This window comes from Leopardus geoffroyi, chromosome A3 (genome assembly GCF_018350155.1).
Source record: "Leopardus geoffroyi isolate Oge1 chromosome A3, O.geoffroyi_Oge1_pat1.0, whole genome shotgun sequence".
NCBI lineage: Eukaryota > Metazoa > Chordata > Mammalia > Carnivora > Felidae > Leopardus > Leopardus geoffroyi.
The window spans coordinates 1860652-1887459 of NC_059336.1; the positions used below are offsets into that span (position 1 = coordinate 1860652).

The window sequence follows — 26808 nt, forward strand, 5'->3', positions numbered from 1 at the left end:
GAGCGCGTGTCTCCCTGTGATCTCGCGGTTCCTGCCCCCGTCATATCTGTTTGAGAGAACTGAATGCCTTTGTCTGTCAGAGACCGAAGGCGAACATTCATTGTAGCGCCGCTCGCTCATGGACTGAGGTGGAAACAAGCCGCCGTCCGTCAGGTGGTGAGTGGATCCCAACTGCAGTGTAATTGTCGATGCGATACTGCCCCGGAGGAAAGAGGGATAAACCGCTGATGCTCTCAGCAGTGGAGCTGAATCTCCAAAGAATCATGAAGAAAGAGGCCAGTCCCTCTGGTTCCATTTGTGGGAAGCTCAAGGCCAGGAGAATCCCGGAGGTGATAGGCGTCCGCGTGGTTACCCCGGTGGCTGGCGCGAGGGGCACCAGGACCCTTTGGGCCGGTGGGAATGTTCTGTCTCCACCCGGGTGGCGGTCACGTAGGGGTGCACAGACGTAAACAGGCTGACAGGTGAGGTCTGTGCATTTTGACACATGCAAAGTGCACCTCAGTGAAGCCTGGGGAAACCCCCCTGGGCCGGACCTCAGCTCCACCTGGACAGGTGACCTGGCCCCACGTGATCTGGTGCCGGATGAAGAGGAAGGTGTGGGGATGTCTCGGGACAGGTGACGACTTGTGATCTTGTGGTTGTCCATACTCATTGATCGACTAGTTGATCGTTAATAGTGTATCCTTCTCTCAGACTGTGGTCTCCAAATGTAAGTTTTATCTTAAGAAAAAAAGTCTACCCAGCCTCCCTCCGTCCCCGAGCTCAGGGCCCCAGCTTGCCCCGAGCCTGAGCCTGCCCCTGCCCACCTCGCACAGCTGAGGCCGCCAGGCTGTTCTGGTCTCCTGCTGCGTCTGAGCTGCTTTGGGGACCCACCTGCCACCCGAAGCCTCTGTATCCTTCGTGCCTCGCATACAGCAAGCACACCACCAGTGCACGCTCTCAGGGTGGAGGCTATGCAGTTAGAAAGACCACAGTCCGCGGGGAGCCTTTCCAAACCCTCCCGTTCCAGCGACGGGCTGGCAGCCTCCTCTGGGCTGTTCTGGGCCATGCCCAGGGCACGTTTGCCCCAGGAAGACCAGCCCCAGGGAACTTGTCCCTTCTCCTTGAGAGATAAATGACGCCTATTTTCCAAGAATCTAATTGTCGGGTGCAGGTTGCGTTATCAGGCTTTGTTGTAACTGCAGGATTTCTGTGTTTTTGAGAATGGGCACCCACTTAACCTTTATTTCCTAAAACGTATTTAGCAAAGGGGAGCCTGGGTGGCTGAGGTCATGATCTCACGGTTGGGGGGTTCACGGTTGGTGGGTTTGAGCCCCACATAGAGGTCACTGCTGGGATTCTGTCTTCCTGTCTCCCTCCCTGTCAGACCGCCCCCCCCCCCCCACCGTGTCTCTCTCAAAAATAAATAAATATTAAAAATAGAATAAAACGTGTTTGGCAAGTATCAATGAGCACGTCTCCCGCAAGGACGGCTTTTGCAGGGGCTGGGGGGTGCGGTCGAGACCCAGTCCGCAGGGGCGCTCACACAGGGCTCTGGCTGGGAGAAGTGGCCTGGGCACTGGTGGCCACCGAGCGCCATGGAAGAGTGGGGCTGTCTCCTAGACATGTCCGGGGAGGAAGGTGGGAGCGACTTTTCAGGCGCTTGTTTGGAAGTTAAAGCAGGAAGATGCCCGCACACGGCGTCGAACGGGGTGCACCTGCCCCCCCGCAGCAGGTCCCTGAGAGTGTGGGCGCCTCATCCTGTCCAGCCCCGTCATCCACGCGCTCCCGTACACACTTCTCCGGGAGACACGGGAGATTCGGCCACGCGAAGACGCGTACACAGGTATTCACAGCCGTTTTATCTGAAGTCGCCAAGACCTGGAAAAGCCCCGGTCGTCCGAGAGCAGGTGACGGACACACCTCGGTCCGCTCGGCCTGCTCGCACAGTGCTCCCAGTGGCTGCCAGAAGCGCCGTACGTGGGCGCCCCGGGCACCGTGAGGGGGTCTCCGCGTGAGTGCGACAAGTCTGCGCACTGCGCCTGCGCAGGGGCGAGGAAACTCGGGGTTATCTTGGTTGTGGGGCCGGCTTCGTGCGCGCGTACCAATGCCGGAAGTTTGCAGATGGCGCGCTGTAAGCATGTGCGGGGTGCCAGACATCAGCGATAGCTCAGAGATGCCAAAATGAGTGGATGAGAATAAAAAGCAAATTGGCGTTCCAGTGCAGACTGGCTTGGCCAGGAAGTGGCCCACAGGAAGGCACAGGTGGAAGGCACAGGTGGGCGGGGGGTGGCCTTGGAGGGGGGAGTGGAGGTGGTCGTGGCTGGACCGACTGGATGTGAGGCCGAGGGACCCCGTTCTGGGCCGGATGTGGGGGGGTGAGGCAGAGGGGCTCCCCGGTTCCAGACTGGATGTGAAGCCAAGAGGCCCCTGGTTCTGGGCCGGATGTGTGTGTGTGGGGGGGGGGGGGGGGGAGGTGTGAGGCAGAGGGGCTCCCCGGTTCTGGACCGGATGTGAGGCCGAGGGGCCCCTGGTTCTGGGTCGGATGTGGGGAGGGGGTTGAGGCTGAGGGGGCCTGGGTCTGTGCCGGATGTGTGTGTGGGGGGTGAGGCATAGGAGCCCCCTGGTTTGGACTGGATGTGGGGGGGTGAGGCAGAGGAGCTCCCTGGTTCCCGACCGTATGTGAGGCCGAGGGGCCCCGGTTCTGGGCCAGATGTGGGGGGTGAGGCAGAGGGGCTCCCCGGTTCCGGACCTCCAGATGTGAGGCCAAGAGGCCCCTGGTTCTGGGCTGGATGTGTGTGTGTGTGTGGGGGGGGGGGTGAGGCAGAGGGGCTCTCCGGTTGTGGACTGGATGTGAGGGGGTGATGTGGAAGGGTCCCCGGTTCTGGCGTTGGCACAGGGTGAACAAAAGGGGGTTTGTGGACTGAAGGGGGAGGTCTGCGGGGGAGGGAAGGTCCAGGCTGGGGCTGTGGCCATGGGGGTCTCTGGGGGTGCCAGGCAACAGGCAAGGGCCAGGACAAGGACTAATGGTGACAGATGGGGACCAGGAACCTGAGAGGTGGGAGGGAATCTGGGGGGCAGCTGCCCGGGGAAGCCAGGGGCACTAGGGGGTGGGGGGGTGGGAGGGTGGCGGGCGCGGCCAGGGCCTGAGGTTGTGGGCTGGAATGTGCCCCTGGTGAGGACCCAGTGGGCTGTTTGAAGGTGAAGATGCTGGAGTCCGTTTGTATCTCGGGGGACAGATCCCGGGATGTGGCAGGGGGGTGGTGGCAGGGCAGGTGTGCTAGGAAGGAGAGCCGTGCAGGGCAGAGAGGGGGTGCAGGCATGGCTCAGAGGGAGCGCCTCATGGTTGGGGCTGGTAGGACCGGTTGTCTTGTGGGGAGCTGGACTGAGACTCAGCCGGTGCAGAGGCAGAGTGAAGAGTCTTTCTTGCTGGTGTTACTGGAGCACCTGGATCCAGCTGTGCCTGCAGGCCCTGCACTGATCCTTTTCTGGAGGTGCGGGGGCAGGCGGTGACTAGATTTTCATTTGTCATTTCAGTTGGGCCTGCACATCCAGCCCAGCCCCGAGAGCTGACTCCTATGGCTCCCCCACATCCCTCTCTCTGGGAAGGGAACCTGCCCAAGTACTGCTCACTCCCACCCCGGAAGAGCAGGGCCGATGCAGCCAGGCAGGCAGACCGCCACCATGTGGGGAGGGCAGAGGGTAGGGCGGTGTCAGACATAAGAGACAGCGGGGAAGGAGGGAGATGCCGGGCCATGCGGTCCGCGGCTGAGGTTATGTCTGCATGGCCCTGGGGGTGCCTGGGCTGAGGGGGACATGACCGGACTGAGGCCCCTCATTTGGGCACCGGCAGGTGGGGAGGGGACCCTCAGCCTGCACCTACCCCTAAACACCTTGCCGGGTTCCTGCCCAGCTGCCCAGGGTCCCCTGTGCACCCAGGGCCGAATCAGGGCTCACACCCCCTCCTCTGGGCACACGTGACCTCACCCTCGGAGCCTGTTTCCTCGTGTCTGAAACGGGGACAATGGCAGCATCCCCCTCCCCAAACCCCACTGTGGCTTACAGGTTAACCTGAGCCTGCGCAGGGAGCCTGGCCCCGCCCACACTTGGGTATCAGCCTGGGGATACGAGTGTGGGACTTCTGGCCTCCAGATCTGTGAGAAAATCAACCTGAGGTCAGCCACCCAGTCTGTGGTCCTCTGTTACGGCAGCCACGGGACACTGGTGCGTCACTTGAGCATTTTACAGCAAGCCGTGCGGGTCAAACCATGTCTGAAGCTGGGTCGACTTGGGTCTCAGTGCGGACCCTCCAGAGAAGGGGCTCGGGGGTCCTCAGCACTGCCAGGAGCCCTGCTGCCCGAGCTGGCGTTTCCTCTCCGACACAGCCCCTCCCTCGCAGTGACCTCGGCTACAGGGACTTCCAAGGCCACCAAGGAGCAGGGCTTTGTGTGGCTGGTCATGGCGCGGGCAGCCGGGACAGCAGAGGGGAGGGTGCCGAGAAGGATGTCCACCGGTCTGTGACTGTCCCCACCTGACCCTCCCCGCAGGCCCCATGACCTGTGCCCCCTGCCTCTTCCGCCTGCTCCAGACCTGCTCCTGACCGCCAGCCTCTTGGTTTCCATGACAACCATCCCAGAGATTGAAAGGGAGGGAAAAGCAGGGTGGCGGCTGGCACAGGAGCCTGCTCTGGGTTCGGGGAGCTCACCCCTGCCTGGTCACTTGGCATGCTGCACTGCCACACCCCTTCCTCGGGGGTCTGCCCTGCCCCTCCCTGGGGGCTGCTCGTCCAGGGCCCCTACCAGCTCCGGGTGGGTGTCCCCTCCAAGGGGGCCCGTCAGCCTTGCGCAGTGGGAGGGGGGGAGGCAAGGTCGCTCTCCGTGGGATGCAGGTCTAGGGGCCTTGGTGGCCGTACGAAGAGGGAGGGACGGTTTGGGTGGGTGTGGGCCGGCCGGGCTCAACACCGTGGGCAGAAGTCAACGCCAGCCTGCCCTCTGCTGAGCCAACAAAAGCCCTAACCATCCGAGCCAGTCGATGTGGCTTCTCTGCCTCCACCTCAGCCAGTTTCTGCACCCGAAGAGCGGAGATTGATGCCTCCTTCCCGGTGGTGGTGGGTGGAGGTCTGGGCAAAGGAGACCAGCCCCTCCGCAGCTGCCCCCCATGGCCCAGGAGCGACATCCCCACTGGCTACCTGGGGGTTGGGGGGTGCGTGCTCTCTGCACCTCACGCCGCACACGTGCTCTGCTCCTTTGGTAACAGAAGCACACGGCCCTGGACGACGGGCCATGCGGCTGGGCTCCCAGCCCCCACATACTCCCTGGGCTGTCCTGAGTGCTCGGGGGCGCTTGGCCTCTGTCGCATCTCACTTCGTCTCCCCACCTGCCCACAGTGCAGCTGGTGTGGCCCCAGAGACCTTCAGGGACCTGCCCAGGGTCACGAGCTTCAGGAAGGACAGAACTGGACGAAACCCCGGGTCTTAACTCCAGCCGGGCTCTGGCCACACTCCCGCTGCTGCCGCTGGGTCTTCTCAGCTGGGCCGGGGTGGGGGGGGGGGGCTCCTCCCAGCCACGCCCTGACAGGTGCTGGGAACTTCGCAGCGACAGCCAGGGAGGTCGCTGCCCTGCTAACATGGGGGGACAGGCCACAGCATGTAAATGTTAAGTCACTAAGTTGTTGTAAAGACCGAAATACAGACCGTGAGGAGAGACTGAGGGCACAGGAGGAGGGTCCCGCGTGGGACAGCTTTTCCCACAGAGAGCTCTGAAGATTCAGGGCCACGTGGGCCTTCCCGGGAGGCTGTGCGGATGGAGCCCCCGGGAGCCCACTGGCCGGCGCAGCAGGGTCCCTGTGGCTGCAGCTCAGGGGGCTGGACCTCACCCCTCCCTGTCCCCACGGTGGTCTCTGAGGTAAATGTGCAAGCAGACAGTTCGTTCCTAGAATGCGGAATTTCCTATGGACATTTCCAGAAGCCACGCAGCAGGAGTGCCGCCAGTCGGAGGGTCAGCACTGCGGACCGCGGACAGCGCCCTGCGGGAGCCCGGGGACGTGCCTATGCAGGTGAGGGTGTGAGCCTAGGGGCTCGGCTGGTGAGCTGGTGGGCGTTTGGGGGTGTATGAGGGAGCGTGCGTGTCGGGAGGGTGGAAGGAGAAGCCGGCGACTCAGGCCTGCATGAGCGACCCCTGCCACCCGGCCACATACCACTCCCTCTGCCCTTCAGTGGGCACCCAGAGCCCATGCTCCCTGTCAGTCCCGAGGACCCATATTTGGTGGGGCCTGATGCTGCTGTCCTGATGACTCAAGTGGCCATCGGTCCCCAACGTGCCCCCCCATTACGATGTGACCCGAGGGCCTCAGTCAGGACAAGGTTACTGCCACCCCAGCCTCAGGAGTCCACTGGTCAGGACAGCAGGTGCAGAGCTGTGGGCATTGTGGGACGGGCCCTCTGTGGGAGCCTCTGGGCCTAGGTCCCACTTAAGGAGGGACCCTGCCCCCCACCCAGCGGCTGAGGCCCCTTCCATCTCCGGTGAGGCTGCTGAAAGCTGCAGACTGGAGGGTGTTGAGCCACCACTGTTTGTGCCCACGCACTGGCCCTGGGTCTCAGGTGCCGCAGGGCTGTGCGCAGAGAGGGGCCCTGAGCGCCGAGGGGCGAGGCCCGGGTTAGCTGGCCAGCACTCCCGCTCACGGGGAGGTGCCCGAGAAGGCAGTTGCCCAAGCCTTGGTGGCATGTGGGAGCAGGGCTCACAGCCCTTCAGGGCCGTTGTGGGGGCACAGGGGGCAGTGGGGTCCGTGCTCTGTATGTTCTTTGCTGACAGTAACAGGACTGAAGTGGCCTCATAAGTCAGCCATTGTCCTCCGTGGAGTTGCGCGTCAGAGCGTTTCCTGCACTTCTCACCGTGAGACGCTGTGTCGAGGCATCTGGCGCCTTATGAGAGCCCAGCGCCTTCCTCCCGCCCCCAGCCTGGCCTTGGGCTGTCAGGGCACAGGGCAGCTCCTGGGGACACCAGCTTGGGCAGCATCAGGTGGGCGGATCGGGGGACCGACCGATCGGGGGACACAAGGAATGTGTGGGAGGAGAGAAGGGTGACCTTTCCCCGGGCTACTCAGGGTCTGGGGTCAGAGGGGAGAGGAGGTGGGGACACCTGCTCTGCACTCCCACGAGGCAGAGCCCAGTCTGTGTTCGTCTGTTAAAATCAGGTTCAGATTAGATGTCTATTTCTCAGGTAAAACAGCTCTAAGGTGGACGTTCCCTGATTACACCCTAGACCCACTCCTGCTGGCCTCATCTTGAGCTCTAGACTGTCCACGTGTGGCTGTGCCATGGGCACAGCCAGCAACATGGCCAGAGCCAAGAGCAAGTCCTCCCCACGCCTGGGGCAGATCCGGGATAGGGGCCCCCACGAGCCCTAGGCTTCTCAGTCCACCATCTGCTCCTGCCCGCCCCCCCCCCCCCCCGCGTCCATCCTCAAGCCCTGGCCCTAATCGGATCAAGGAGCATTTCTGCTGCCCTCCCCCAGGCCACAGCATTGACCTCTTGCCAGGAGGGTGGGCTTCGGGTTGGTGGCTGACCTGCCCCTGAGGCCGTGGCCCTGTGATGTCCTGGGGGAGGGGGCCTCTCATGGGGCCTCTGGGCAGCTGCCTGTGGCCCCTCTGCCCGTCCCAGGGTCCCCGGCCCTCAGGGTGGGTTGTCAGTGGGGGAGCCAAGACCCCTGGGGCTCTGCCAATGCACCGTGTGAAGTGACCGAATGCCCCTCCTGGGCCTCCAGGGAAGGGGCCTCCTGGCTTCCCAGAGGCCCCAAGCTGGACTCCTCCGGGATGACCAGCCCTGTGCTGGGGAGCTGGGTGTGGGAGGCTGTTCTTTAGCACAGTCTCCCCTCACCTCCACCCCCCAGGGCCTCACTCCGGGGGTCTGATTATAAGGAGTTTGTGCCCTCCCACCCCCCACTGCCTGTCCCAGGCCCAAAACACTAGCCTAATTATGCATGTAATTAGCTGCTTGCTTGGCACCCTCAAAATTAGCAAGTGGCTAATTGTGCCTGTAATTATGAGCTGCACCCGTAATTAACCGTGTGACTTTTTGTTATGCATGTTATTGTGGATGCAAATTTGTGCCTAAGTAAAGGCCGGAGGGAGGTCGGGAGAGTCAAATCTGCCCGGGGGCTGGGGTGCAGGGAGCAGCCCCCTTGGCTCAGGTCTGGCTGGACCACTTGGTAGCAGGTGAGCAGGGTGGCCCCTCGGGCTTTCTGAACTCCGTTTCCTTGAGGAGGGCGGGGCGTCTGCCGGCCCAGCCTGGTCGGGCTGGGGTGCGCGGCCTCTGCCACCCAGCACTGCGCTAGGGGCCCGGCTGCGGGGCAGGGGAGGTGTGAGCCACCCCTGGGGCAGTGGCAAGCCGGGAGGCAAGGGGCAGGTCATGTGACTGAGCTGGGCCAATCAGAGGGCTTCTGAGGCCCACCCGGCCTGGCTGGGTTCCCAGCAGACGGAGAGCCTCCACGGGGAGGCGGCCAGGGCCTTGAGACGACCCGTGGGGCATGAGGACTCTCAAGGTGACCCTGGCCGTCCGTGGCATCACGAAGGCAGGAGAACCTGCGGGCTCGACGTAGAACTTCTAGAACCTGGAAACGTTGGCACCTGCGGCCTGTGGGCTTTCGTTTGTATGCTTTCCCCGGCCTCACAGATGGGAGGATCGTGCCTGGTTTCGTTCACGCGCGTGCTCCCGGAGCCCAGAACCGTGCCTGGGACACAGCAGAGGCCCCAGAAACGTCTGCCGGATGAACAGACCCCACTCTCGACACCGAAGCCCCATATCCGGCCACCTGCTGTCCGGGGGCACCACTGGCTTCTCGAATGCTCGGAGAAACACAAGCCAGGTTGAGCCGACTATTTAAAACGGGGACTTTATTTACTCGTCTGGAGCAGTGCGCCAGGGCCCCGACTCCGCTCCAGCACAGGGCGGCTCCGCAAAGCCGCTACTCAGTTTGGAACCAAGACTGCCGGGCACTAAAAACACATTGAGAAAACATCGACGCTCTTCCCTTTTTTTTTCCCTTGGCTTTTTTTGTTTTTGTTTTTGCTTTTTTGGTACAAAATGATACAAACAACAATACAAAATAGTTGTGCTGTTGACGGTTACAAAAAAAGTTGGGGCGTCTGCCTAACTCCACGGTGCTCAGAGTTGCAGTGGGGACACATCATACTCCGGTATCTTTCCCCAAAACAACCACAGTCATGCGGGCTGCTACACATTTTGTCCATTTTCAAAAAGAAACATGCAAAAAACAAAAATCAGAATGGGAAAAGGAGAGAAAAGGAAAAGCAAAACGCGTTCCAATTATACACAGAGGAGGCTCCCCGCTGGGCAGAACCTGTCTTATGTGAGCGCCGTGCCGTGAGCGCGCTTCCGCAGGACGCGCTGGGTGTGGCGCTGTCTACGCGAGACCTTGCGGGTTTTTTGGTGCCTTTTCTAGCACTGACAAAGAGTGAGACTCCCCTCCCCTAACTTTGTACCTTGGAGAGGACAGAGGCGCCCCGTGCGTCAGCCGGTGCTCACGCTAGGGAAACTGAGGCATCGCGAGGCCCTGACGTTTGGCTGTCTGGGAGGCCCAGACAGATGCGGGGGTCCTCGGCTGGGGTGCCCGCCGACCACGGCCGCGTTCTCGCCTCCACCCTACGGTGCAGGTGTGTCCTGTTCCCAGAACGAAATTCCCTACAGGAACGAAACTGTGCCCTGGCACTTTGCCAGTGCTGAGTCTGGGCCTCCGTGGCCCCGATCACGGGCACGTGGGGTCTACAAGCCACGTGAGAGAGGCGTCTGACGCTGCTTGCACACTTAGCTAATGCTAGCTTGACCTCGGAACCTGTTCCGAGGCGGATGTGGGAGGGCAGGGGAACCCCATCTTTGGCCCCCGAGGACTGCAGGGGCGAGCGAGAGGGGCAGCTGTCTAGACATTTGGAAGCAGGGATGGGTGTGAGAAGTCCCCCGTCAACATCCGCCCAGCTGGCGGCCACAGCCTCAGCCTGCAGGATTTAGGCAAACTGCATCAGGGGCCGGGTGGCAGTGAGGGGCAGGGGTGTGGGGCGAGGAGGCAGGGGAGACAGGCACCTGTGCTGGGGTCCACGGGACCGGTGTGCAGGAGGCCGGGTCCTGGGCCAGGCCTGGCACGTCCGTCCCTGAGGAAGCCCAGGGCCCTGGAAAACCGAGAGACTCGGGATTTCAGAGGAGAATCCACAGCTGCCTCAGTGCCCGGACCGTGTTCACACTTAGAAGTTCAACAGGTGGATGAACTTTCCAAAAACAACAAAACACACAAGATTCCAACTCGCCTCCATCAGTCCTCACCCCACCAGCAATCCCTCGAATGGCCACGTCCCCAGACACAGGGAGAGTCCTTGCCTGGCCCCGAGGCATCTGCATAGCTCGGCTTTGGACAGGGGTCCTACTCCCCCTTTACAGCCCCCCCCCCTCCCCGAGATTGCCGTCTGCATAGACGGGGCTTCCAGTGTGTGACACAGTGACTGTCTTTGTCCCTCCCTTCCTCCCCAGGCAGGGGGAGGGGGTCAGGGGCAGAACCCACTTCAGCCTCACCACCAGCCAGCCACACGCCAGTGCTCACGGCCCCAGCTCAGCTCTGGGAGAATGGCGAAGTTGGCAAGGAGTTTGGCACACGGAGGAAGCCTGCCGTCCGGTGGGGACAAACCCAGACCCACTGCACACACACACACACACACACGCCCCCATGTATACCTTTGAGGCCAAAGCTGTTTGGAAAAGAGGGTGGCCACAGGCAGGGGGACAGGCCATAGGCTGAGACTGCATCAAAGACAACCAGACGGACAGCACGGACAGCAAGCTGAGCCCTAGCCCTCCCCACCTCCCCAACCCTTGAAGCTTTTCCTCGAGGCTCCAGGGTGGGAAACCGAGGCAAGCCAGCTTCCCCGAGGGCACCCCAGCGCCAAGTCCCACCCACAGCCGGCGCACCCTTCGGCCCCTTTCTCGGGGAGCCTGTGAATAGACCAGGGTTCTCCTGCGAGGCTGTCTTCTCCCGCCGGGGACCAAGGAGCCTCTTCTCACCCAGAGAACAAACGCGGTGGGGTCTCCCCAGTGGGCCCTGGGGACACGGCGCCTTTCACGTCCTGCGGAACTGACTCTCGAGTCTGGTGTATACGTTGGACCTGCCTGTGCAAAGGGCTGTTGCAACTCTCGGAGTCTGAACAGCTGCTCGGGGCTGAGCTGGGTCCAAAGGAAAGGAGATGGGCTGCTGTTTCAGGTGGGTGCCGTCCAGACACATCTGTGGGACCCATGGCACAGCAATGTCAGGGCAGCCTGGCCACTTGGAGCAGGTCTTTGCTGCGCACGTGAGCTCAGGAGCATCGGGGACTCCGATGCAGAAGGGCTGTGGCTTGTGCGGGTTCCCGGCCCTGCCTGCCGTCCGCACGGCCCTCACGGACGTGTCCGGTTCTCGGGGGCTGGGCCTCTGACGGGGTCCTTCGGGAATCCAGTCGCGAGGGGCGGAGGGCTCATGGCAGGGTTTTCGGGGATGCTGGCTGGTTCGGGCTGTGGCTTCTTGGGACGCTGTATTCTTCCGGACCAAAGGCAACGGGGACTTGGGTGGAGTTTGGGGTGACAGTTGTCTCTGGGGAGGGACCCGGGGACAGCCGAGGGAAGAGATGGTGAGCATCAGAGAAGCCCCTGGGAACCCCACCCGCCCCAGCTATTTACAGCGTCTAGAGCCGGAGGGCAGCCAAAGACGCGTTGAAGCCAAGTGCACACAGCGGTGTGTCTGGTGGACAGGCCTGGCCCGCCCCTGGGGAACTTTCTGCGGCTGGGTCTCCTGCAGCCCTCCAGCCTCCAGGACACCTGAGAGCCCAGGAGACCCCCACCGTGTAGAGCAATGCTGGAGGGCTCGGAAGGGCCGTTGGGATTTGGACCCCAAACTGGGTTTTCTTTGTAAATTTTGTGAAGCAAATCACCCACTTTAAAAAAGAAGGAAAAAAAAAAAAAAGGCCACTTTCTCTCCGATTCCTTAATTGGTGCCTTCAGAGCTGGGACTGGCTGGGGCTGGGGGTGGGTGCTCAGGACTGGGGTTGGGGGGCCGTACGTGGTCTGTCTGCTTGCTTTTAGTCACTCCTGAGTTTGAGGGAATCTGATACATGTACCAAAAGGCACTTTTCTTTTTTTGTTTTTAAAAACAGTGCTTCTGTTCTAGGAAATTCAAGTTAAGACAGAGTGCCTCGCGCTCTCCTCCAGCGCCAGCCAGCTACTGCGGTGGGCGACGCGCGCCTGTTGGGGGGGCTGGGGCGGGGAGGGACCCCCTAACACACCACTAAAGGACACGTCCGCAGGGAGCCGGGCAGCCCGGCGCCTCCCACAGGCCCCCTCTGCGGCTCAGTCCTCCTCGCCGCCTCCGTACATGTCCGCCAGCTTCTTGAACCTGGGCCCCCAGTCGTTCAGGTAATCGTAGTCTTGGTCCCCGGAGCTGGACGAGTTGAGGGAGCTGACGGAGCCCGCGGTGGAGCCGCTGCCTTCGTAGTCGAAGACCAGCAGGGAGTCGTAGGGGGGAGCTGTGGGGTCATTGTCGGCGGCTCGGAGGCCCTGGGTCACAGAGACACGGGGTGAGGGGTGGGGGACACGGGGGCGCCCGGGAGCGTTGGGGAGCAGGCCAGGAGGCTGAGCTTTGCATACAGTAGGTTCTCAGTTAAGTGCGGCCTTGTCTAACCGAGGGGCCTCAGAGAACGGAGTAGGGCTGGGGTGTAGGGAAGGGGGAACAGGTGTGGCACGCTAGATGCTGGAGGCCACACGATACCGTGAGGCGAGAGAGAGGGCTGGGTGGGGCCTGCGCCTGGGAGCAGCCCCTCCCCAGGGGGCAGACGGGTCGCGATCCCGTGTCTCTGCCACTTGGAATGTGACCCTGAGGTGGCCACAAGTCAGAAGTCTCAAGTTGCCCCACGGTCACCGTCCCCGTGAACAAAACCGGGGACGTAGCAGGTGTTGCCAGAGCCCCTCCCCGTGCGCCCTGGCCCTCTCTCCTCCCGCCAGCAGCTGCGCTCTCCGCCCGAGGGGTCCTGTGGCCTCCTCCGGGACCGTGGGGGTGGTGGGTGCACACTACCGCTCCTGAGCCCGTGGGGAAGGGCTCCCGCTGGCCCCGCCCCGGGCCGTCCCCGTGGGGAGGGGCTCCCGCTGGCCCCGGGCGGTCACTGCGGGGTGGCCTGGGTGCCCACAGCGTCCGCTGGCTGCGACACACCTCACTGCCCAGCCCTGCCCTGGGCAGGGCACCCGTATCACCCCTCCGTAAGAATGGTTTGAAGTTTCCATGTTTACTTTTCTCTAAGAATTATCCGAAATGGGCTTTTAATCCCAGATCACGGGTTTTGAAATTTCATCACGTCCCGGGGAGTAAGTGCCGCCTGAGGCAGATCAGCTCTGGGGCAGTTGAAGAAATCTGCGTTAGAGAGCAGACGGGGGGACACGCGGGGCCCCTGTGGCCACAGGGGCGCTGAGGACAGGGTGACTCCTGAGCCCCGGTCTGGATCTGTCCCCTCGGCCTGGCCGCCCCACGCGGCGAGGGGCTGTGGCCTGTGCGCGGTGCCGGGGCCTTTTGCTCAGCGGAGCGGCCCTGCTCGGGCGGCCTCGCCCCCGTGCGGAGCACCCACCTCGGTGATGAAGTCCCCGATGTCTCCCGGGTGCGGCACCACGGGCCTGACCGGGTACTGAGGCTCGGCGCCCACGGGCCGCTCGTCCACCCGCCGCACCCCCGGGGCCTTGCTCAGCACGTGCTCCATGGACTCCGGCTGCTGCAGCTGGCTCAGGTCGTAGTCCTGGGGAGGGGCCGGGCGGGGGTACCAGCGGGGGCCGCGGGCAGGGGTGCCCAGCGCGCCTGCCGCCCCGTCCCGGCACCCGGTCTGCCCTCCCCGCGAAGCCCGCTCCCCAAATTCATCCCAGTCCTGCCCGTGACCCCAGGCTGCCCTCTCCGGTCTGACGCTCCCCCAGGGCCCCGGGGACCGCACCCCGCCCCTGCCAGGACGCGCCTCCTTTGTTCCCGGGAACAGCCCGGGGCTGGGGCGCCCGTTCACCTGTCTTAAGGGGGCACTGAGCTCTGGTGGGGTGCACAGCCGCCCCAAGTTCCCCACGGCCACCTCAGACCCAGAGTCCAGCCAGGCAGCTCCCTGGAGTCCACGCTCCCAGGCGCCCCGTGCACGTCCCCGTCGTGCACGTCCCCGTTGTGCGCGCGGGCCGGGCGGGGACGGGGCTGGGGTCCCGGCTAAGGGGGGAGAGCGGGATGGGGGGCGCCGTGCCAGCCCCCGGGTGCGGGCGAGGGCGGGCAGGGAGGCCACGCCCACCTCTGCTGCCCTGGCAGGTGCGTGGGCCCCTCCGCACCGAGACGAAGGACAAAACGCCCTCCAGCTGCGAGCCTGGAGGGGGCCGCGGCCACGCGCCTCACCTGGTCCTCCTCGCCGCCCCCTTCCTCGTCGTACTTGAGGATGTTGTCACGCACGTCGTCCTCGGGGTCGATGAGCAGCTGCTTGGTGTGGCGCTCCTTCTCCCTCCGCTTCATCCACACCACGAACAGCAGGACCATGGCTGTGGGGGCAGGGGCCGCGCCGTGAGCAGGGGCGCATGCGCGTGTGAGCACGGGTGCGCATGCGTGGCTCAGCCGTACTCACTGAGCAGGATGACGACGCAGATGAGGATGGCCACGATGGCGCTGGTGCCCAGACCAGCCGCCGCCACGGCGCCAACCGTGGTGCAGTCGCCGTTCTCGTCGCACGGGCACACCTTGACCTTGATAACGGACGTGTTGGACAGCGGAGGGTTCCCCGAGTCTGTGACGATGATGGGGACATCGTACATTCCAGCCTCCAGGTAGAGGATACGCAGGCTCAGCTGAGCATAGTCACCTGGCAGAGGGACAGGACAGGCTTCGTTCAGTCTGCAGCCAGCACTCCTTTACCCCAGGACTTCGAGGGGACAGAGAGTCTGACAGCACGAAAATCTAAAATATATTTGGTCCATGCACGCACGCACACACGCACGCGCTAGATCGTTCCGTAAAGTGAAAAGATATTGTCAGTTCAAGAAAAGAGCAATTGCAACATGTAGGATGAAGAAATCACTTCCTTAATATATAAAGAGTTCTGCCAAATCAATTTACAAAAAAACCTCAAAGAAAATTAGGCAAGGGCATGGAACAATTAACGGAAGAAACAGCAAATGGCCAATGAATAGATGAAAAGAGGGCACTGGTAGTTAAGAGATGAAAACGGAGACAATGATTTTGGCTAATATTAGGAAAATGCTCTTTAAAACTGACATTCAGGGCTCCTGGGCGGCTCAGTCAGTTAAGCGTTCGACTCTTGATTTCGGCTCGGGTCGTGATCTCATGGTTCATGGGATTGAGCCCTGGATTGGGGTCCTTGCTGACAGCATGGAGCCTGCTTGGGATTCTCTCTCTCTCCTCTCTCTCTCTCTCTCTCTCTCTCTCTGCCCCTCTCCCTATTCACACATTCTCTCTTTCAAAATAAACATAAAACATTTTCTAAAAACCAAAAAATAATGACATTCAGTGTTGGTGAGGGCTTGGGTAAGCAGGTGTTCTCTTGTACTCCTGGTCAAACTACAAATTGGTGTGACCTTTCCAGATGCATCCTCGGTGCTAGAAAATTTCAGAATCTGGATGCCCCTTTATACAACAAATCCACACCTAGGAAACTGCCCTCGGGAAATAGATCGGTCAGGGTCCCACCAGTCAGTGCCGCGTGCAGGAAGTAGTCACAGACATGAGTGGCTGGGGCTGCAGGATGTTGATGGCCGTGCTCGTTCTAAGAGTGGGACTGCCTTCATGGCCCCCTCAGGAACGGACTGGAGCACGGCCAGCGTCCCCTGCCTCGTGGGGGTCCGGTGGGGGGGGCAGGGCTCCCGTCTCCACTGCTCACTCTTCCGTGGGCCCCCTTGGGGTGCTGCGCCCCAGACGTGTCCACTCTGCTGGTGCCGGAGGCGGGCTCACCGTTCAGGCGGGTGATGGTCCAGTTCTTCCGCACGGCGGCCGGGGCAAAGGGCAGCTCGAAGACATAGGGGCCAATGTTGGGGTCAACGTCGGCATCGGCCGCGGTGATGTTGATGGCGTTCAGGCTGGGCTTCTCACAGATCTGTGCCTCCTTGGGCAGCAGCTCGGGGGCGTTGTCGTTGATGTCGATTAGATAGATCTGGAGGGTCCCGGTGCCGCTAGCAGGGGGGATCCCTGTGGGACAGGCACAGGGTGACTGTGCGGGGTTGCTCCTGATTCTCCACGACCACGGGCACACGATGATGCACGTGGGACCCGCCCCAGCCCCACCGCCCTACCCCGGGATGGACCCCCGGCCACGTCCACAGCCCTGAACCTGCACCGACACCTGCTGTACAACACACACAACCACTCAGCTGTGGAGCTGCCAGTGTGCGCGCGTACACATGCATGCACACACGCAACACGTGTGCGCATGCACACACACGTGTGCACACATGCATGTGCACAGTCGCCCACAGCACACACGCGCACGCAACACGTGTACACATGCACACGCATACATGCGCACATGCTTGCACGCAGTGCACACATGCAAACACACCCGTGCACACGCGCAACACGCACGCGCACACACACGTATGCACACATGCATGTGCACAGTCGCCCACAGCACACACGTGCACGCAACACATGTACACATGCACACACACATGCGCAATGCATGCACGCATGTGCACGCATGCACACGCACGCACGTGCACACATGCAAACACACCCGTGCACACGCGCGCGCACACACGCAACACGCATGCGCGCACACACGCAACACACATGCGCGCACACGTGTGCATGCATGCATGTGCACAGTCGCCCACAGCTGCATGCACACGCGTCCATGCATGTAACACGTGTACACATGTGCACACACACGCATACACGTGCACTCATGGATGCGCACACATGCAAACACACACCCATGCACACGTGCACACACACACATGTACGCGCACACATGCACGCACACACGCCTGCACACACGTGCATGTACGCACACACAAGTTGCCCACAGCACTCACGCGCACGCACTTGCCTGCACGCGCACGCGCGCGCGCACAGTTGCCCACAGCACTCACACAGTTGTCCACAGCACTCAACACGCGTGCACGCATGCACACGCACAATGTGCACACACGCACATGCCCACCGTTGCCCACAGCACTCACGCAGAGCTCTACTGATGCACAGCTGCAGACGGCGCTCACCAGCCGGGACCCACCCCTTCCGGGCCCCGTGCCGCCGGCACCGGCCTTCTCTTTCCCGAGCCTGGGCTCCTTGCGCAAAGCCCGTCCTCCGACCCTAGGAGGCTGGGTGCAGCCTCCCCTTTTCGGGCTGCCCTCTACTTTCTGCTGCTTTGGCCACGGGTTCATTTAAAACCACTTTCTAATCCGGCAGCTTGAGCTGCTGGAGGAGGGGCACCACCCCCACCGGCGGGCCCTGCGCACCTCACGGTCAGCTTCCGGGGCCGGGCTTTTGCAGACCCCGGGGGTCAGGGAAGCCAGGAGGGAGGCCAGCAGGTGGGGACCGGGCCCCAGCTTTCACTTGCTGTGGGACGAGCCTTTGTGCGAGGGCTACTCTTGCTCCTGAAGCCTCAGCGGCACCACTGTCCTAGAACCCACCGGGCGTAGGTCTGCCTCAGGACCTTTGCACATGCTGCTGCCTAACTCTGGGACTCCCCTGAGACCCCATCTTCCCTTGGCTTGTTCCTTCTGGTCCCACAGGTCTTGGCCCCACGGCTCGGGAGCACAGCTGGAAGCCCTGGCCCCTCCCTCCCATGCCCTGCTTTGTTTTCTTCCAGACCTTGCTCCCTGAAATTATCTGGCTGACTTGTTTCTCATTCGTCTCGTGGGGGCAAGAGACTGCTAAGTTGTCCACTAATATCCATTTCCCTGTTTGTCTTTAAAAGACCTGGAGCCCCAGATTTTATCTGGGATCATCACTGCCCAGCCAGAAGACCTATATCTCAACATCCCTTGCAATGAAATGTGGCTTCGTGGCTAAGTCCTGGCCTTTGCGAGCTGGGGGTGGAAGTCCTTAGAAGGCCAGAAATGTGTCCCTGTCTTTCTTGGTCTTCCTCCTGTCTGCCGGCATGTGGTCGTGACGGCTGGAGCACGGCAGCCATGGTGGACCGTGCTGTAGCTCGCTGAAGACACACAGGTGGCCAGAGTGAGCCTGCTTTCTCAAACCAGACCCCAGACCCACGGCTGCCGGCCTGCCTCCAGTCTTCTTTCGCGTGGGGGAAAAGAAACCTCACTCGTGCCGCGATTTCTATCACCGTTACGCGGCTGGACCTGGTTCTAGCTGACACACGGGCCCCTGGAATGTCAGCCTTGTCTGTTCGGTCGGCTGATGAGCGCCTGGCACACAGCAGGAGCTCGTGGCAATGACAGCACTGGCAGTGGCGCTGACCTGGGCTGGGCCCTGTTCCCAGGGCTTCAGGGGGCACCAGCTCATCAATTCTCACAGCCCCAGTGGAGGCGGTAGGGTTATCCCCACTTTGCAGAGGAGGAAACTGGGGCACGGAGCGGTCAGGTGTCTCCCCACCACTAAGTGGTGCCGGGACTGATTCCTGGCTCTGGGATCTTTCCTCTCCCCTCCTGTGCAGAGTTGGGTAGACACCCTGGGCTCTGGGCCTTGCCGGCTCCTGGGTGCCCTGGATCCGGGGCGGGGTGGCCGTGGGGCCTGGAGTCCCAGCACCCATCTGTCCACACCCCTGGGAGGCCCCAGTGCGCGTGAACCTTCTTCCTGCCCCATCCTGGCTCCACTGCTGCCGCCTTTGCTCAGCCCTCCCTCCCTCACCCCTGCCCAGCCCTCCTGCCTCAGCCCAGTTCACCTTCACCCCTACCCGAGGCCCCTTGGGGTTCCCCAGTCTGGCTCAGGGGCCTCGCCGTCACCCTCTCCGGGCTCCCAGGGCTCACGCGGTTGGCACGTGGCTTCTCACGGGTGTCTGCCCTGCCTCTGGGGCCCCTCGTGGGCCCCTGCTCGGACTGAGGCTGCCGGGGCCCGGGTCAGGGGTGGTCAGAGTCACAAGGGGTGGCAGCCCCGGGGCTGCTTGGAGGAGGCCCTTCCCCGGCCCCCTCTGGTGGTCAGGCAGCCCAGAGCTCTGAACGCGTGCAGAGAGGGGCCTGCCCGAGGGCACTGAAGGACGATGAGGTCCCCTTGCGCCTCCGCACAGGACACCTGGCGTGGCGGGTGCCCCCCTGCTCCCCTCCTCCACCTTCTCCGGGTGCTGGACGGGCCACGGCAGGGGTGAGCACCCGACAGTCGCCCCCTGGAGTGGGACGCACCGTTGTCAGCTGCCAGGAAGGTGGCCTCGTAGACGTTGTTTTTGATGTAGAGGGATTCGCGGTCAAGGACGGCTGCCGTGGTGATCTGACCGTTGGTGGCATTAATGTGCAGCCAGTTTGCTGGGTCCGACAGTTTGGAGTATCTGAGGAGGGAGGAGGTGAGGAGGTGAAGGGGGGAGTGACCCCGAGCCCCCGGCCTGCCCTGGCCACCGGGCCCGCCAGCCTGCGCTTGGCAGGACGCAGCCCTCGCGGGGCGCCTGCCTGGACCCCGGGGCTTTCCCTGCCGCCCGGGATGGGGTCCTCCCTCAACAGCGGCTCACGGTCGCCGTGGCGGACGGGTTCCCGATCCTCACAAGGACCCCAGGAGGCAGATACTCTCATTGTCCCCTCTTGACAGACGGGGAGACTGAGGAACTCAGACGGAGAGGCCAAGGGACCCGCAGCGACCTGGACCAGGACCAACCTGACTCGAGATACTGCTGAACGTGTTGAAAACTTTCCACCTTCTTGGGTGAGCGCCTGTATCACCCGGGCCGGGTGATCCCCGCCGTCCCCAGCCCGGAGCTCCTGGTGCCCCCTGCCCGGACGCACAAGACAGGTCGGGACCCACCTCACGGCCTGCTGCATGAACCGGTCGGGGTCCACTGCCGAAAACGTGGTCAGTACGGTGCCGGTGGGCACGCCCTCCTCCAGGCGGATCAGCTTGTGGTTCGAGGGGAAGTAGGGCGCCTCGTTGATGTCCACGACGGAGATGGTCACCCCTGCCGTAGACTGGAAGGACATCTGGATCCCACTGGCCAGGGGCGCCTGGTTGGACACCATCACGGTCAGCATGAACGCTCTGTTCAGCTCGTAGTCGACTGCCTGGAACAAGGGAGGCCCCAGGGGGTCAGCCGGCACAGGCACCCACGGGGCCGGCTCAGAGGGTGGGGGCCGTGGGCTGGTTGGTCTGCACCCGCCGCCCCAGTCTGTGCCTGTGCCTCCCGCCCGCTCTGTGCCCAGGAGGCCGGTCCCTAGGGAGGCCAGCCGCTCGTCTCTGGCTTCCCGTGGAGTTTGCCAGCGGGGGGAGAAAGAGTTTGGGGAAAAACTCTTTGGGGCAGAGAGGGAGGGAGACACAGAATCCAAAGCAGGCTCCAGGCTCCCAGCTGCCAGCACAGAGCCCGACACGGGCTTGAACCCATGAACCGTGAGATCATGACCTGAGCCGAAGTCAGACGCTCAACCGCCTGAGCCACCCAGGCGGCCCCTGGGCTTATTTTTAAAGCCTCTGATGTATATTCCAGGATAAGGTAAATAAACGCGTGTAATAACGTGGTTTAGGAAACAAGATTTTCCGGGTACGAGAAAGGAAAGACGAGCATGAAGTCACCGAAGTTAAGTAAAAATCCTCCAGCGTTAAATTCGAATAAAACGGCCATCGGAGTCAGTGAAGTGAATGCAGCCGGGCAGGGTGGGCACGTGAAGGGTTGCTCCTCGCTCTGCCCCCTGGAACCCCGAGGAGAAACGGCAGGCAGGCAGCAGCGAGCCCCTCCGCCGTCCGGATGCTGGCTTCTAAGTACCCTTCTCACTGGAGAAATGGCCGACCCAGACGGGAGGCAGGCCGGGCCGCGACATGAACTGGGGGCGTCCGGTTGGGCCACAGTGCAAGGAAGCACTCAGGAAGGGACCCAGGAACCAGCCAGGGGAGTTCCCGCAGGCCAGAACCGATCATGACTGCAGCTGACCAAAGCACAGTGAAGACATAAGAACCCACGCATTCTTAACCATAGTGAGAAGATGAACACACGCGCGCGCGCACACACACACACACACACACACACACACACACACATTTTGTTTATTGCTCTGGTGGGATGATTAGTGGTCTCCAAAGGCGTCCAGGTCCTGATGTCTGGAATCTGTGACCACGGCGCCCTCCACGGCAGAGGGACGTTGTGGACATGATGAAGGTAGGGGTCTTGCAGTGGGAGATGGCCCAGGACTCCCCCCCAGGGGGCCTGAAATGCCATCCGAGGGTCTTTACAAGGGGAGACAGAGGGACACGGCATCAGCTGTGTGAGCACCGAGGTTCTGGCTCTGAGGAGGCAGGAAGGGCCACAGTGTAGGGATGTGGTTTCTAAACTGGAAAAAGCAAATGGAATCCCCAGGGGGAGCCCAGCCTTGCCGGCTCCTCGGTTCCGGCCCAGTGGAGCTGATTTTGGACATCCGACTACCAGACGTGGGAGAGAATAGTGTGTGTGTTGAGCGCCTCCCTCGGGCTGGATGTGATTTGTTACGGCAGCACCAGAAACTCGGAGGGACCGCGGCCAGCCGCCAGGCTGAGAACGGACGAAGAGAAGTAACGCATACAGGATTGATCTTGCGTGTCCTGTCGGGCCCCGTCCTGGTTTCGTGTTCCTATTTAGTGGCTTAGGGCAACACAATTTGTTATCTTACAGTTCTGGAGGTCGGAAGTCAAAACTCAGCGTCGCCGGGCTGGGGTCAAGGTGTGGGCGGGGCCGCGCCCTCCCGGACACTTGCCTTCTGCAGCCCCCGGAGCTCCCGTGCTCCTGGCCCCTCCTCCCCCTTCCGAGCAGCAACCTGCCCCGTGTGGTGCTGTCTGAGCTCTGCCTCTTCCCCACGGCTCCTCCGACGCTCACCTCCTGCCCCCGTCTTGCAAAGAGGCTGAGTCCAGGGGGCCCACCCGGACTTCCCGGGGTAGCGTCCTCTCCCAGAGCCCCTAGCTGACTGCTATGCACTGGCACGTTCCGGGGACTCGGGCCCGGGCATCTCTGGGGGGCCGCTGCTCTGACCACCGCGACCTGCCTTTCACCTAAGTGCACAGCCCTTGCTGCTGAGGGCAAGCTCTTTAGTACTGACTCACCGCAGCCAGGGAACGACTGATTCTTAACAGCCCCGTTTTGTACGAGTGGAGACACGTATCCGGACAAGGGCCACCAGCAGATGATAAGACCAGTGGAGGCAGACCGACGGAGGACTGCACGTTTGCGGGTACGAAGCGTCACGCCGCAGCCCGCGCGCCGGTCATAAGGGGGGGGGGGTGTCAGGTCTACAAGGACGGAAGGGGCTGTCAGCGCCCGAGCCCAGTGGGCAGGCTTACGTGGCCAGAGAGGAACGGCCAGGGGCTTCCCGATGGGACTCCTCCGCTCCAGCCGCAAAGCTCGTTCCCAGGGAGGGACCCTGCAGGTCTAAATCCCAGGGCACGGGAATTGTGGGAGAAGAGGAGAAGACACATCGTGACGAAGTGACTGGACAAATCCGCCACGCGGGGCCAGATTCCGTCGGCCATCTGCCGCTGTGTCTACGACAGGTGGATGGTGGACGGGACGGTGGAATCCTCTAGAGTATGAGAGGTTCGAGAGATGCTACGACCAAAGGCATGCAGGGACCCCGTTCAGATCCAGGTCTGAAAAACCACCGCAGACAGACACTTTCAGGAAGGTTAAGGGGAACGGAGCACAGATTTGGACCGGAGACTCTGAAGGAAACACGGCCCGGGGCTGGTACGTGGTTCGTAAGCGGAACGCGTGTCTGAGGGCGATGCATCCTGACATACTTAGGGGTGGAGAATCACGAGGCCGGGGACTGAAAAACGCATTTCAGCCACAAGTGTGGATGGCGGGGGATACGGAACAGGCTCACGGCCGTCCGACTCCTGCCAGTTTCCACGGAAAGTAGTCGAACGTGCTTCTGCTTGGAGAGGAAAGTATCTGCTGTGTCAGTTTTCGCTGCGGACCCCCGACTTGCTGGTGGCGGGGCCGCCCCGCTGATCCGACCCGAGCCCCCTTTCCCCCCCACCCAGGTCCATCCCCAGCAGCTCATCTGTGAGCATTAGAAACCTTACACGCACTGCATCAAAGCCACACCTTCTCAGCTACTGCGACAGAGGGGGGATTAAGTAGGACACGAAGGAATTTAAGAGCAGTGAATAATATTACGGGGTGGGCGCGGGGCTTCACGAGACCCCGGGGCCGGGCCCACGGCAGAGACCGGGGCTCTGGCCTGATGTCCCCATCGCCCTCTCCAGGCGTGGTCCCCGCGGGCCTCCGGGAGCCCCGCCCCACCCCCACCACGAGACGCCACGTCCTTCCGTGGCACAGGCCGTGTCATGACTGCCGTCTTCCCCTGCCCCTCACAGCCCTTCGAGGAGGGGCTTCACCTTGTGTCTTAGCACAGAGCCAGCGTGGGTCGGCCTGGGGCGGCGGGGGATGGTCTGACGCCTCCCTGGTCGCCCACCGCTGCCCATCACCTGGCACATGATGCTAGGTGCTGCAAGGCACGTGTTTGCGGGAGGGCCTTAATGTCACCCGGGCAGGACCCTCACCGGCCCCAGCGGGCGGCCGGTGTGGTGAGGCACGCTGGCCCAAACCATACCGGGGGACTTCAGGCCAGAGGCCAAGAGCCCCTGTCCCTCCCAGGTGTGGGCTTGGTTCCTCCGTCCTGATGTCCGATGGCCTCCAGGCCCACAGCACACACCTGCACCCACGCTGTGTCCAGGGCCCCTGGGGCCAAACGGCGGCTGGTGTCCCAGCGCCTCCCCCAGGACCCCCCGAGAGCCGTCTGGGGACGGGGCGATGCCACTTCAGTGTGATGGTTTTGTCCGCGAACGAGCCACCACAGGAAGTAATCTTTCTCCCTGTTCATTGGTTCGTGTCCCCGGGGGACACGGAATAACGCTGCGTGTAATGCATTAAGATAGTGTCACCGGTCTGAGTGAGAACGCCTTCCAGAAACACTGTTATGGCCAGTAACCGTCCGTAGGAGGGCGAAATAAAACACACTTGTAATGGGGAAATCGATAGGTAATCTGCCCCTCCAGATTCCATCAGGGCGGCTGTGTGTGCTCCCTGGTCTCACCGTGGCTGCCTCCCCGGACGTGGCCAAGACCCTTCGCTGAGAGGCGAGGGGCTGGGGGCACCCTGCTGAGGGGGGATTCGCTTCTGGGTGGGAGCTGTCACCTGCAGGGCTGCGGGGCTGGTGGAGGGAGGGGCTTGTGGGGGCCACACGCCCTGTTCCCCCCGACCCCTGGTCCCCTGCCCCCCTGCGACCCTGCTTCGGCCTCTGGGAGCCTTACTGGTGCCGAGGGGGGGGCGGACAGAAGAGGCCAATTCTTGGCTTTTCTGCTTCAAAAGCTGAGGTCCAGGTGAGGCAGGAGAAAGGGCCTGTGATTGGTCTGCGTCTGTGGTTTTCTCCTTGGGAGAGATTGTGGTTTCATGGTTGGAGGAGGGACAGGAGGGGGACGTGTGGGGAGAGGCCGGGGGCTCTCGAGGAGGCTGGGGATGGTGACAGATGCCCACCGGGGCTGGGGGCCTGGGAGCAGAGCGGCTGTGCCCCAGCTTGGCTAGAGCCTGAGAGATAGCAGGCCCAGTGGGGCTGGAGAGGAGGGGGCCGGGGGCGTGGGGGGCAGGGCAAGACCTGCCCGAGGGGACTGTGTATTTCCTCAGACTTCAGGGCCGAGGGACAACGCAGCCAGCCTGGGCCAGGGGGCTGAGGGCCAGGCTGGCCACATACATCTCTGCAGTGGCCCAGGGATGCTCTCCTCCCCTACCTGGCACCTGGTCAGCCCCGAAGGCAGAGGAGGTCCCAGGACTCGGGGGGCACAGGGGCTGGAGACAGTAGCCGGATGGTGTGACAGAAGGCAGGCACACCTGCGGCGAGAACGTCTCCGTGGCTCCTTCTCACGCCCCCCTGCAGACTGTCAACTCCTGCAGGTCGGGCAGTGATGTGTACCCAACACAGGGCCCCATGCCTCCAAGGGACCTGGGGACCCTGGTGGGATTGAGGTGACCTTCCTTGAACACTGGGGGACGGGTGGGGAGGCAGCCAGTCCGTGTCATGACAGCAGCTGTCAGGTGAGCTCTCACTGCCTGCCAGACGCTGTTCCAGGCGCCGCCCTGCCCTTCTCTGTCCAGGATCTACTGCGGTGTCAGCGACAGCCCTGCGCGTCCGGGGCACAGCGAGGGCGACTGGCCCGTGCCCGCGGTAAGGGAGCCAAGAGCCGGCCGCCTCCCCTGACTGCCCCCCACCGCCCGCGCCCCCTCCTGGCCACCCTCCTCTGCAAGACAACGTCTGAAAGGATGCCGTCTTTACCAAAGAACGCAAAATTAACCTGAACGTGCTTTCCAACACCCATCTTGCCTTAAAAAGACTTTGAACCGGGAGTCTGGAGGAAAGCCCCGGGTGGGTAGCAACGCAAAGAAGGAAAAACGGAGAAGCGTGGTGCAGGTGACGGATGCCATCTGTACACGCGGTCCGGGCTCCGTGGGGACGGTGCGGTCGCCTGTGCGCCCGGCGTTAAGGGCCGTGAAACTCAGTCTCAGGTGCACATGTGGTGGGACTCACTTGTGACTTCTGACGAGCGTGCAGTCCTCTCTCCCGCACCCAAGCCCCTCACCCTGCCCCCCCAGTCGTCACACCCCCGTCCCCAACACCGTTCTTGACATTTGTCTATAAATCGCGACACCAAATCCTGGATCAACACAGCACGGGGAAGGGAAGGCACAGGCCTCAGCTGTTCAGAAAGGTACATGACCAATCTTCAGACGTTAGACAAACAAGTCCCGCCATGCCGGACGAGGACACACTCCTTCGTGGCTGAGCTGGATTTATCTCCGGGATCCAGGGATGGGGTTCACCCATTCCTGGACTGAGGCAGCGATGTGGCCTTCAGGGAGGGGACAGGAGAGTGGTCTCTGGGGGGTGGGGGGGAGTGGCAGGTCAGGCCCCCCAGTCCCTGGAGGTCACACGACCAGGTCCTCGGGAGCCCGCCTCTGGTCCAGCAGGTGGGTCCCAGGGTCGCGGCCCCGGGGCGGAGCTCGCCACGGCCGGCAGGAAGCGAGGAGGGCACCCACCTTGACCACGGTGACCATGCCCTCGTTGGTGACGGGGTCCGTGCGGATGCTGAAGTGCCCCGAGGGGTCCCCGCTGATGATGCGGTAGAAGGCGTTCCAGTTTGGCGAGTGGGGCTGGTCTCGGTCCATCACGGTCAGGTTTGCAACCACCACCTCCACCTGGTTTTCGGGTACCTCCCCTGCGTACTGCAGAACACAAGGAGACAGTGTTCTCACCCTGTGGGGCCTCTCGACCAGCCCCGGGGATGCACCCCCTGTCGCCCGCAAGTGGGCCCATCTGGCGCGCACGGTGGCTGCTGAGAGCCCTCCGGGCACCCCCCCCCCCCGCCCCCGCCCCCGGCTGGCCCGGGGCTCAGAGCCGTACCCACCACCTTCAGACCAAGGCTCACGGGCACCTGCACACATGTGCACACCGGCCTTCCTCCTGAACCCCCTTCAGACCTTCCCCGTGTGCCCGGAGGCCCGTGTGACAGCTGGGCACACGAGACACCACAGCACGTGCTCGCAGCGTGCAGGGCTTCCCGGGAGAATCCTGCCCGGCTCCCCGCCCCCCGCCCCCGGTCCCGGCACCGTGCCGGGCGCTGCCCATGCCGTCTCCTCAGGGTAACCCTGTTCTCACCCCCATTTTACAGATGAAGC

The 26808-nt window shown here is 62.6% G+C and overlaps 1 protein-coding gene and 1 long non-coding RNA gene across 3 annotated transcripts in view; one reads left to right on the top strand and one right to left on the bottom strand.

Annotated features, from left to right (window-relative positions):
• Positions 1–2797: 2797 nt before the first annotated feature.
• Positions 2798–9075, top strand: LOC123579911. The gene is made up of 3 exons (XR_006703003.1): positions 2798–6033; positions 6795–6995; positions 8648–9075. It is a non-coding gene; the product is annotated as an uncharacterized LOC123579911 (long non-coding RNA).
• CDH4 (cadherin 4) overlaps positions 8852–26808 on the bottom strand; it is a 542698-nt gene continuing 524741 nt past the window's right edge. The window contains exons 9-17 of one of the 2 annotated variants that reach the window (XM_045444030.1): positions 26170–26355; positions 19929–20182; positions 19319–19461; positions 15972–16205; positions 14632–14865; positions 14409–14548; positions 13621–13785; positions 12381–12562; positions 8852–11603 (exon numbers count right to left, since the gene is read on the bottom strand). In XM_045444030.1, coding sequence (XP_045299986.1) covers positions 11411–11603; positions 12381–12562; positions 13621–13785; positions 14409–14548; positions 14632–14865; positions 15972–16205; positions 19319–19461; positions 19929–20182; positions 26170–26355 — 1731 coding nt within the window. In that variant the 3' untranslated portion in view covers positions 8852–11410. Of the gene's footprint in view, positions 11604–12291; positions 12563–13620; positions 13786–14408; positions 14549–14631; positions 14866–15971; positions 16206–19318; positions 19462–19928; positions 20183–26169; positions 26356–26808 lie in introns of both variants that reach the window. The other variant, XR_006702995.1, reaches the window with a different exon arrangement.